Consider the following 12,760-nt stretch of genomic DNA (forward strand, 5'->3'; position numbering starts at 1 on the left):
ATATCCTCATAAACACTTGAAAGAATTCCATATTGTATGCTCCGGAATGAAACCACATGGTGTGACCGAAGAGCAAATAAATCTCAGAGCTTTTCCCTTTTCTTTGAAGGATAAAGCAAAAGATTGGCTCTATTATCTACCCTCCGGTTTAATAACAACATGGAATGAGATGAAAAGATTGTTCTTAGATAAGTTTTTCCCTGCAACAAGAGTTGCCAACATCAGAAAAGAAATTTGTGGCATAACACAGTTTGCTGGAGAAACGTTGTATGAGTATTAGGAGAGGTTCGAGCAATTATGTGCTAGTTGCCCTCATCACCAAATTTTTTATCAACTCTTAATCCAATACTTCTATGAAGGATTGTTGCCAATGGATATGAGTATGATTGATGCAGCAAGTAGTGGAACTTTAGTAGATAAGACACCTGAAGAAGCCAAGCAATTGATTTCAAACATGGCTGAAAATTCTTAGTAATTTGGTACAAGAGCTTATGGAGCTACAAGGCGAGTTAATGAGGTAAGCACTAAAAATCTTGAAAATCGTCAAATGGTTGTAGGGCAATTACAAATGGTAAGAGTTTGTGGAATATGCTCAGTTCAAGGACATCGCATTGATATGTGCCCAACATTACAATAAGTCTTGATGCAAGAGGCTAATGTTTTAGGCGGGTTTACTGGTCAACCTCAAAGGAAGTATGATCCATTTTCCAATTAATATAATCCTCGATGGAGAGATCACCCGAATTTGAGCTATGGAAACTGATGTGCGTAAATACACACATCTAAATGGGGTTTTTAAGATTGATTTTATGGACATTTGGCTGTGAATTGGTCCCAACACTCACCCTATGCGTCTATTTATGTGCATTAGGTCCAAAAGAAGTCAAAGGATGATAAAGGGAAGAATTTAAGCGTAATTGGACACCAAAGCTGCCGAAACAAGCTAAGTACGAGCATGAGGAAGCTGAACATGGCCATGTTGGTTTCAACACTGGCCGTGTTCCCAACACGGGCACCAACACGACCATGTTGGGTGTCATCAAACATCAAAGAAAAATAAGTTCTTAGGGAGCACGGCCACAAAGAGTAACACGGCCAGGAACACCAAACCGTGTTCCCAACACGGCTAGGAACACGGCCGTGTTGGCGGCGATAGGGGAATTAATTAAAAGAATGAAGAGAGGAAAGAAAAAGGAGAGCGGGGGAGAACGTCCCAAACCCTAATATTTCTCTCTCTAAGGGTTTTTTGAGCTGGAACCAAGGGAAAGGAGACTTGGATCAAGGTTTCAAGCGGATTTCCTTCAAAGATTGAAGATTGGGTGAGGTTCGTTGATTTGTTTTCAAATTAAGCAAAAGGAACAAGAATCGATTCAATTGGAGCAAAAGGATTCGGGGCTGTTTACTCTCATCCAAGGGTGTAATCGGGTTTTCTCTACCTTTACTCATTGTTGTAATTGAATTCTTGTGTATTTTGATAATGAACATGATTAGCTAGATTGATTAAATCCATTGGGATTTCTTTACTATGTTGGCTTAGTATTATATTGTTGGATTGTTTGGGTTAGTTTTGTATTCTTTTTGCTTTCAGTATTAATAAGATAATGCATCATTCATGAGACGTTATGAACTGTGTGTTTAGATTGCTTTGGGTGATTAAGAAGTCCATTTGGCAATTGGAATTTTGAATAGCAAGAACTGGTTAATAATCGCTTAGAGATAAAGATAACTAACTAGCTGGATTAAGAATTAACAAAGCTTAATAGAGGCGGATTAAAGCTTAATGCTAATTTAAGAATCAATCGTTAGGAAGAGATTCCAACTTTAGGTTATTAGGTTTAGGAATTCGGTTATCTCGAGAGAGAAACTGAATTCGGTTAAGAACTCGTCCACGGGTAGCATAATTAGACTCACCAATCTTTTATCTTTTGTTTGATTGCCAACTAGTTTAGGTCCCCTTTGGGTTTGCTTTCTTGTCTTGGTTATTTTAGTTATCAATTACTCTTGCATCTCCCTTAGAATTTTGTTTGTAGCTATTAGTTAGTTTAGAAATTATTCATCATTTATTTTAGGTTAATATAACAAAGAACAAAGGAGTAACTCTGGGCTTTCACTTTCACAAGGAATACGACCTTGATACTCGCCATTAGTGCTAGACTGCATCAATAGGTACACTGCCTTAGATTGTAGCTAACACAAGTAGCACACATCAGAAACCAAGGAGGACAACAAAAATATCCTTCCCAGAATTTCATTAGACCACCTCAAGTTCTCCAAAAACCTCAAGCGTCAAATTCAGGTATGTCTTTGGAAGATATTGTTAAAAATGTTGCTAACAATGCTCTTCAATTTCAATAGAAAATAAGATCAAGCATTCAGAATTTAGACAATCAAATTACTCAATTGGCTATGTCGGTTAGTAAATTGGAGGCTCAAAATTCTAGAAAACTACCTTCACAACCAGAGATAAATCCAAAGGAGAATGTTAATGTAATTTTTCTAAGAAGTGGAAAGGAGATTCCTTCAAGGTCGATTCCACTTAAGGAAAGTGAACCGAGCAAGGAAAAGGAAGAAGAAGCTTCCTCTAAAGCATCACATGGGGTAAAATTCGATCCTCCTCTATCTCTTTCATCTCACACTCCATTACCTCCTTTTCCTAGCATATTAGCAAAGCCAAAAGAAGATGAGCAAGAAAAGGAGATCTTGGATACATTTAGAAAGGTGGAGTTAAATATTCCATTATTAGATGCTATCAAGCAAATTCCTAAATATGCAAAGTTCTTGAAGAAATTACACACAAACAAAAGAAGGATGAAGGAAAAGGAGAAAGTGGTGATAAGTAAAAATGTGTCGGCTATCTTACAAAAAAATATGCTAGAAAAATGCAAAGATCTAGGTATGTTTTCATTACCTTGTGTTATTGATAATACAAAAATTGAGCTTGCCATGTTAGATTTAGGAGCTTCCATTAATGTCATGCCATTTCCTATTTATCAAGAGTTGAAACTAAATAACTTGCAAAATACTGGTGTAGTGATTCAATTAGCTGATCGTTCTTATATTCATCCCCTTTGAGTTATTGAAGATGTTTTGGTGCAGGTTAATGAGCTCATATTTCTTGTCGACTTTTACATTTTGAAAATGGATGGTAATTTCTTATCAAAATCGACTTCGATTTTGTTAGGACGACCATTCATGAAAACAGCTAAGACAAAGATTAATGTAAATGAGGGTACTCTCTCCGTAGAGTTTGATGGAGAGATTGTTAAATTTAATATTTTTGATGCAATGAAATGTCCTAATGATGTACATTCTCTTCGGCATATTGATGTGATTGATCCAATTGTGCAAGAAGTATTTGCAAAAGAAAGTGTTGGTGATGAGCAAGAATTAGATGCACAATCTAATTTAGAAGGAATTGATTATAAGATTGGTGTAGAAGAATTATTTTCAGCAACATTATCTGAACCAATAAATTTCAATGCTGAAATTTCTAATACTAATAACAAGATGTTTCCTTCAATTGTGCAGGCATCAAAATTGGAGCTAAAAGCCAATTGGACAGTTCAGTGGTGCAATATGGATATAAACAAAGCTAGGATGTCAAGGCGACTACAATTGCAAGAATTGGAGAAGCTGCGATTGGATGCTTATCAGAATTCAAAAATTTACAAAGAGAAATCCAAGTTATTCCATGATAACACACTTATTAGGAAACAATTTGAGATTGATCAAAAAGTATTGTTATATAATTCTCGATTGAAGCTTATGCCTATGGAAATTAAAAGCTTGGATTCAGATAAAATTTGCAAAATGAATGGTCATAGATTGAAGATCTTCCATTAAAGTGAAATTGCTCCATGTCTCATTAGTTTTCCTTTGAATCACTCCACTTATTTGGATGACTCAAATGTTTCATCATTCCGTTGAGCATAACGACGTTAAACAATTGCGCGATTGGGAGGCAACCCAAATGCTTTCTTTATTTGTATTTATACTTTTTATTTTCTTTTACTTAGTTTATTTTGTTTTTAGTTTTTAGTTTTTAGTTTTTTTTAATGAAGAAGTTCAACTTTTTTGGCAGGAGATTAATTTCAATAAGGCGTGACCACACCTTTTTACAGCTCTCCAAGATGCATCAACCAAATTTTTTCCAAAAGATCATTTTTTTATAAGCCGTGACCACGTCTTGTCTCAAATCATCTTCTGATTTGTTTTGACTTCTTTACGTTATTTTTCAGAAGATCGTTTTTTATAAGCCATGACCACGTCTTATCTCAAACCACCTTCTGATTTTTTTTTACTTCTTTACTTTATTTTCTAGAAGATCATTTTTATAAGTCGTGATCACGTCTTATCTCAAACTATTTTCTAATTTGTTTTGACTTCTTTACTTTATTTTCTATGGTATTTTTTATTTTTGTGTTAAAGAAAAAAGAAAAAAAAGAAGAAGAGAATGTTTTATTTTTTTCTTTCCATATTGCAGCCGCCCCACGCGATGACGATAATGCTCCATTCAAGCGATCTCGCTTGGGCAAAGGGAAAGTTGTTCTCCCACCATCACCATAGACACTCAGTCCAAGTTGCTCGCAAATCAGGAGAATTTCATATTTCTTTTCATTTCTTTTGTGAGCCATTTTCTTTTTGATACATTGAGGACAATGTATAGTTTAGGTGTAGAGGAGGAATTTGTTAATTACATGATAATTATATGATTTTCTTTTCTTTTTGAAAATTATTTTTTTATACTTAGAATTAGGTATGCTTTAATTCATATGTGCTATTTTTTTTTTTGCAACCTTGAGTTTTATTTTGATAACCTAGAATACCATGTAAGTTAGAGATAGATTTTTTATTTGAGTTTTAATGCATGAAAGGAATAAGCATGATTAGTGTTTCTTTGAAATTATTTGATGGTATTTCGTTAGTTTATTGATTGAAAAATGCACAAGACTTTATACAAATTTGAACATTCAAGTGAGCTTTTGAGCCTAAGAGCAGTTCATTATATTTTGCTCTAATTATTTTTGTTGAGTGTTATCATTCTTAGTGTGTTTATTCTAGAACTTGCTTGTGAATGCATATTGAGACCACATTTTTGGATTGATGCTTTAATATGATAAGGGTAATTAGGATTAACCAATTCTTAGACTCTTAAAAGACCTACCTTGTTGATTTTCCTTTTAGTTAGCCACTTTGAGCCTATTTTTCATTTTTTTCTTATTTTTAGCACATATTGTTTAACCCAAGACCTTTCATTTGTTACCTCGATTTTTCTACCCTTGTCAAAATAAGAGGGAAAGTGTTGCATGATATAAAAAGAAACAAAAAAATACAAAAAAAAAAACAAGGAAAGAAAATCTAGTAAAAAAAAGAGACAAAAGTTTATATTTATTCCTTTCATGAAAGAGGATAATTAGAGAAGTATTCATCAAATATATTGAATTGAATTGTTACATGTTATTCCTCCGAAGATTTTAGTGCTAATATAAGATGTGGGAATAAATTTCAAAATTTTTGCAGTGTGTTTTGTGGTTATGTGGCATAGTTACCATGCAAGTAACTAACTTTTTGTCTTGATTATGAAACACTTTAATTTTTTTATTTTATCATACCCTTTCCTAAGCCCCATTACAACCCTTGTGAAGTCCCTTTGATTTTTGCATCTAATTCATGTGTAGTGGTGGAGACTTGATTTATTAGCAAGCTTATAGTATTAGCATGCTATGTTTTAATTCTGAGAGTAAATGTACCTTAAACACTTTGAGAGTATTGAGTGAAACCATATTAGGGTGTTAAGTTTTGTTACTTTGATTTTAATGAATTAGTGAGATATTTATTCTTTTTACAAAATTTAGCCTATGAGTGCTACTCTCTTGATTGTCATTATGATTCAACTTATTGATGTATGTTTAACTTATTTGATATTTGTGGATATTAAAAAGAGATGAAAAGAAAGTAGAGAGAGAATTGATATGTTGAATTAAGGTATGCTTGAGGACAAGCATGGATTAGGTGTAGAAAAATTTGATAGATCATAAATAGTTATACTTATTGTATTTAATTCCCTTAGATTTTGATTGGATAATGTGCTTAATAGTAGAAATTGTGTTTATTCTCATTTAGGTGGTGAAATATCAAGGATTGAGTGGAATTCAGCCTAAAGATATGTTTTAAGGCATCATTTGTCAAAAACCAAGTCTTTTGGAGAAATAGCAAAAATTTATACAGAAGGTCATTTTCAATAAGGCGTGACCACGCCTTACAATCCTTGAGCTGCTGGAATCTATAGAAGAGAATTTCGAATTTTCAAGATTAAATTTGTGGTGGACCCAATTTTATGTTATTTTCTTTATTTTGGAAGTGCTGGATAAAGAAAATTGACTCCCATATTATTTAGGATTTTAATTTATTTAGATTACCCTTTATCTTATCCTTCCTTATAGGGATAAGATCATATAGGAAGTTTATTTCTTTTTGGATAAGAATTATCTTATTAGGGTTTAGATTTGACTTCCTATATAAGGAGGCTAGTTCTATAAAGTAAAGGAGGGCTGAGTACTTTGAGATTATTATTATTTTTCTTCTTCTATTCCCTACAATTCTTTTCTTGTGAATTTTTCTCCACTATGTGTGGCTAAGCTTTTAGTTTCTGATTCAAGAGTGAATAAATTCCAATTGTAATTTTGTGAGACTTTGTGTGTACAGAATTCTTCTTTAATTCAAGTATTCTTTATTTCTTATCTTTATTGTTTATGAATTTTTTATATTGATTGAACTAACGACTCAATTTGATATTGATTTTTTTATTGCTAACCTTGAGTTTGTGATCCGTAATTGTCATGAACGATTGACATAAGTAGCAAGGAGCTAGCTCATGTGTGTGTGATTGCGGCCTTTTCAAATTACATAGCTTGCATGATAGGCTCTAGGAAAATAAAGGAACAAGATTAATTCAATTGCAGCTATCTCGATTAGTTAATGTTGGTTTAGCCATTCTCATTATTCTTAATGTTATCATTGAATTGATATGAAACGCTATTGTGCCCAGTTGACTAATGGTAAGTTTTGATTTGGATGTTGGGTTTGAGTCAATTATATTAGGAGAATTTACACTTGGTGCGGCTTTTTCGAATAAGTAGACTAAGTACTTAAATAGAAAAATTGATATTTAAGCTTATGATCATGATTACAATTGGATGGAATTAGCACTCTTGATTTGGAAGTTTGTTAAGATTGATTTTTATTTACTTTAATATTCAGTCTCCATTATTTTTTATTTATTTATAAACTTGGTTTAAACATTTAAAATTCTCCCATTTTTATTTAACTTTGAGAAGCTATTCACATTGGTTCTTTTGGGATTCGTCCTGGTTTCATTATTTCTACAAGTTAGTTTAGGAAAATCAGTGATTTATTTTGAAGGATTTCGACAAGTCGTTCAATTGCCCTAAATGAATATCGACTGACTGATGATGCAATCACAAAGATGAATTACTCAAACCATCATTAAACTTTGTATTTTGATTTTATATTAGTCATAATATTTTAACTTAACTTATTTAATAATTAAATTTCAATTAGGTTTCCATTTAGTTACTTATATATGTCACACCTTTCTTTACAATATGAAAGTTTTTGTTTGACTTTTGCTTTTGTACATTTTCATGTTATCCTAAAATATTCCTTTGGTGCACCACAAGTCAAAGTTTTTGTTTGCCTTTTGTTTTTGTGCATAAAATATTCTTTTGGTGCACCACAAGTCTAGTTGGTGCAATTGAATATCTCAGGCAGCTGGCAATTATATACTATTAAGTCCAATATAAATCTAGTTGGCGCATTTCTAATAAAAAGAAGAAAGGGAAGAGAAAACCAATAGATGATTCTTGGGTATTTAATATAATCTTTGCATCAAGTTTCACAAGTAATCACGATAGTTTAATTCATTGATTTCGTAAGATTATACAATACGTAAATTATTACATGAATAATTCTGTAATAACTAACTTAGCTGGTAAATTTGAATGTTTGGAAAAGATTAAATAATTTAACTCACTTTTACATACTGAATTGATCACTAGAAGAGAAAGAGAAGGCAAAAGACAAAGATAACACAACTGTATGGCTATAGATTTAAGCCATAACTTTGCTTTTACAAATATAAAGAAGACAAACAGTATACGTAGTAGCATCCAAACAAGCGTTATTGCTTGCAGGACTTGAATGAGAAGCCGGTTTCTTCAAATAATTTACTCATGTTTTTGAGGATAGAGGTGAACTGGAAGGCCTTTAGCTGGTATTGGCATGGGGTCAACAACAATTTTCTCGTCAGGAATAACCTTGTTCCACTTGAACCTCTTCGCTATATTGTGCATGAAAACAAGAATTTCCAATCTTGCATACTCTTTTCCAGGACACATCCTTGGCCCTCCTCCAAATGGAACAAATGTGTAAGGTGCTGGCCCTGATCCTTCAAATCTTGAAGGATCAAACTTTTCAGGATCCGAAAAATATTCTGGATTTTTGTGTGTTGTATGTGTGCTCCAATATAACTACAAAATCAGAAGAAAACAATTTTAGATAAAGGGCAAAAGAATTCAGAACTTTCGGGATTGTGATCTAGTGATGATGAGCTTACTTTCCAACCCTTTGGAATAGAGAAACCAGCATAGTCGAAGTCATGTAAGGCTTCTCTGAAAGAACCCTGAAGAGGTGGGGCTAATCTCATTACTTCACAAGCAACATTCCACGAGTACTTCATCTTCTGAATGTCTTCCCAGGTCAATAATTCTCCTGGTTCTTTTGATTTAGCAATCTCCAATTGCTCTGTTTGCCATATATGTAACAATCTTGTTACTTATCTATCTGTGTACTGTATAATTGTATGAATGTAACTATCACAAAAACTGAAAATTTAAGGTACCTTTCAAGACTTGATCGTAGATATCTGGGAGCTCGGCAAGAAACTTGACAACGAAAGTGATTGTAGCACTTGCTGTGTCGTGGCCACCAATGAGCAAAGAGATGATCTTATCAGCAATCCCAACTTCTCCCAATCTCTGACCTTCTTCATCAGTTGCTACCAGCATATGGGACAGTATATCTTGCATAGGAGTTGCTTTATTCTCAGCAAGATCTTTTCTTCTTTGCTTAATCATACGCAACATTTCGTTCCTTATAATCTTCGAGGCCTTGAGTCCACGATTGAAAGATGTTCCAGGAAAATTGATAGGAATAGAAATAATTCCTGAGGCCATATCATTGAAAGGAGCAGCGAACTTTGCGACCTCCTTTGGGTCATCCATGCTCAAGAACACTTTGCAAGCAACTGAAAATGTATACATCTTTGCAAGCGGATAAACTGTGACTTCTTGCTTGTTTTCCCAGCTATCCTGAAAGTGAACTTGTGCCATATGGTCCATTACACCTATGTATCTTTGCAGGGCCTCAGGTTTGAGAAAGTGAGGTAGCATCTTCCTCATCCTCATGCCTTCAGCTAGGATAGTGCTTTGATTAGAGGAAGGGAAGAGTCTCAGGATTGATTTTGGCCACCAAGCAGTGACAAGCTTGTTCTCATTAGAGAACAAGAACTTGTTGCCTTGTGCGCCACAGACGACTGCAGTTTGTTCACCAAGAATTGAAGTCCTGAAAACTTGACGTGAGAATTTTTCCATTCTATCTGATAAAAACTTCTCAGGATGACCTTTTCTGCCTGTGGAAAGAAATTCCAGGCTCTCTCCTATGTATGGCAAGCCCGTCTTGCCTGGTGGTAGATTGATAATATTTGGTCTGTATAAGACAGCCAGAATTGGAAGAGTGACAAGAATAATGAAAAGGGTTAAGGCTATGAGAAAGAACAACTCCATATTATTTGGCTTTGGTTAAAGGTTCTCAATTGAAAAACCAACTTCTTTTTTGAGTAACACATTCAGTAGGTGTGGGTATTATATAGAAGAGAGAATTGAGGTAAAAGGACAATGGAGAAGTCAAAGAAGGCTTAGCAACAAATTTAAGGCTTATTTCTCTTCTTAAATAATTAAAATTTTTTAAAAATAATGGTAGCTGGAGAAGTAAACCCATGACAAGGTCAATATTAACTAGAATTATAAATTATTTTTCAATAGAATCAAGAAAATATTTTGTTTATCACGAGCTATATAAAATAACTATCTATAAGTGGGTTTCTTGATTGTGCAAGCTATACATATGATTCTTGCATGATGTGCCATTGATTCACAGGTTATATTTTAGAGTCATTATATGAAATTTTATATTCATAAACTTATTTGTTTATGTAATTTTGCTGCCATTTGATTTGTTCTTAAAAGACCCATTCTTACTTCCAAATTCAAGTGTGACATGCATTGCGAGAAAAGAAATATATTTATTGATTATGTTGAAACTTTCTTTAACGTGATAGACTGTATGGACACTACAGTTTTCCTCCATTAGACCAGAAAAAAAAAAAAAAAAGAACTTAAGAGTTGAAAACAAAAAAGTTTACCCTCCGATATTTATTATAATTTCAACTGATATAATTAAATGATAGTTAAATGAATAAAAGAGTATTAGAACTGAATTAATAGATTTGGGTTTGGCCCTAACCTAAATGAAAATAATTAAAATTTTTAGATTTTTACTCTTATAAATTATTAATATTTTTTATTTTTTAAAAAATATAGGTTTTTTTAAAACTCGCTTTCAATTACAATTAGAATTTGACTTTGACACCATTTGAATTAAAGGCAATAGCAACATCGAACCGAGCTGCTGAGACTGAACATTCCAACAGAAAATAAAACATTAAGAAACCGGGCCAAACATTAGAAGCCAATTAATAAATTTAGATTTGGGTCTAATTAATACCAAAATGACTAAAACTAGCCAATTGATTAATTAGATTTTTACTTCTACAAATTATTACTATCTTTTATTTTTTAATAATATGGAATCTCTAACAATATTGTCCAGCAGCTGTGAATAAAATTCCAAGTTAGGAACCTTTCTTTTGTCCCAGGTATTTAGGCAGCTTGTGTATGTGTGAATTGCAAAGGGTTGAACGAAGGGCTTGATTCCGCCTACAACTAAATCCCAAATGGGATTACATCAGCTGCGACTTTAGATTATATCCTGGAAATAAATATTTCCAGAAAAAGGAGAATATCGTCATATAACTAAACTTCAAAAGATAATCAAGTTTTTAATTCTAAAATTTAAACTCCCAATTTTGGAAAAAGTCTTATTACAGAAATAAAGTAGAATAACGTTATCTGTTACTATTTAATAATGAAATAATAATAGAATAAATGTTATTAAATTAATTAAGATTAGCGGTAGATACTTTTATCATTATGGTGATGTTTTAAAGAAAATTTAATTTTTGTCAACAAAATATGACAGGAAATAGCACCATTTCTTTTAGCCAAACTTAGCTGTTAAGATTCTGATTGGCTAAGCTTGTTGTGCAATACTACCGAAATCTTCCACAGTTAACTAATGATAGACAAATTGTCGTCACTAAGCATTGAGGGATTGTTTCCTTTACTAATTAATTATGGCTAAGTTTTCATCACTAAAGTTGGCACATACGTCGTTTTTAGTTAAGCATCCGTCGCCAAATAGTGAAATAGCTAATTAAAAAAATCCCCTTTTCTTTTTCCCCTTTTCAGCTCATAGATTGCTTAATTCTTTGTAAATTCTTTATTTCATTCTTTTTTTTTTTTCTGCTCTCTGTTTTTTTCTTACTTATTTATTATTTAGAAATAATATAGATTTCTTCTATTGCTAATTTAAATCATTCTTAAATAATTTTTCTCCATTCACTTTTTATTTTTAATTTTTTTCTTTTTAACTATCCCTTTATATTTTTCATCTCTGTCATTTTCTCTTTTACTATGTCCTCTTTTTTAATCAATTTCTTTTTTCTATCTCTCTTTCTTTACTTTTCCCTTCTTTCTTCCTTCCTAATTTCCTTTCTTTTTTGTCTATTTTTCTTTTATTTCTCTCCTTCTTAATTTTTTATCTATAATTTTCTCTTTCTCTATAATTCTTTTTTTTCTTTCTTTTCATTTCTTTGTTTCTTTATTCTTATCACTATATCTCCCTTTCTATTTGTCATTTTCTTTCTTTTTCTTTCTCTTTTCTCTTATTATAATAATAATAATTATTGTTATTATTATTAATGAATATTAATTGAATATTAAAATGAAAATGATAGAAAAGCAATCACTCATTCTTAATCAGCATGCTTGACTCCAAAGAACATGCAGAAAGGGAAAGGTAGAGCTCTGCTAATTTAATATATATATATATATATATATATATATATATATATATATATATATATATATATATATATATATATATATAGTAAGGGCTCTAAAACGATATCAGCACCTCAATATTCCAATCACCCAATATGATTCTATCCCTTTTCATTTTTCTTTTCTTTCTCCTGAAAATAATTGGTCGACAAATTAGGCTTGGAACCGTTAGTAGCTCCCAAATGGTGATTTATTTGTAGGGTTATGAATTGCTTTATTGTAGGCAAACTCTCCATGAGCATCAGCAAAGTCCCACTACTTTAGTCTATCTTTGCAAATACTATGATTAAGATTTTTCAATGTTCTATTTACCACCTCTCTCTGGCTACGGATTTGTGGGCGAAAATGAAATAATCGTCATAATGTCATTAAATATTGCTCGAAAAATTTATATCATGATCCGAGGTAATGGTTTTGGCATGCCTTGTTATCTTACAACT

The 12,760-nt window shown here is 32.4% G+C and overlaps 1 protein-coding gene across 1 annotated transcript; it reads right to left on the reverse strand.

The window, feature by feature from the left end:
• Window positions 1-8,035: 8,035 nt before the first annotated feature.
• Window positions 8,036-9,939, reverse strand: LOC8260767 (beta-amyrin 28-monooxygenase). Its single transcript, XM_002513137.4, has 3 exons — window positions 8,921-9,939; window positions 8,636-8,823; window positions 8,036-8,549 (listed from the first exon to the last, which is right to left on the reverse strand). The coding sequence occupies exons 1-3, from the start codon at window positions 9,861-9,863 to the stop codon at window positions 8,247-8,249; spliced, it is 1,434 nt and encodes a 477-aa protein (XP_002513183.1). The 5' UTR covers window positions 9,864-9,939; the 3' UTR covers window positions 8,036-8,246.
• Between the last annotated feature and the right edge of the window lie 2,821 nt (window positions 9,940-12,760).

Source organism: Ricinus communis, chromosome 6, assembly GCF_019578655.1.
Source record: "Ricinus communis isolate WT05 ecotype wild-type chromosome 6, ASM1957865v1, whole genome shotgun sequence".
In the NCBI taxonomy this organism is placed as follows: domain Eukaryota; kingdom Viridiplantae; phylum Streptophyta; class Magnoliopsida; order Malpighiales; family Euphorbiaceae; genus Ricinus; species Ricinus communis.

Bases quoted from the DNA above. Each gene is read 5' to 3' on its own strand.
- LOC8260767 (XM_002513137.4), bottom strand. From the start codon at position 9,863: ATGGAGTTGTTCTTTCTCATAGCCTTAACCCTTTTCATTATTCTTGTC. The intron at 8,824-8,920 runs GTACCTTAAATT...TATGGCAAACAG, and splicing joins CTACGATCAAGTCTTGAAAG to AGCAATTGGAGATTGCTAAA. The intron at 8,550-8,635 runs GTAAGCTCATCA...CTGATTTTGTAG, and splicing joins CTATTCCAAAGGGTTGGAAA to TTATATTGGAGCACACATAC.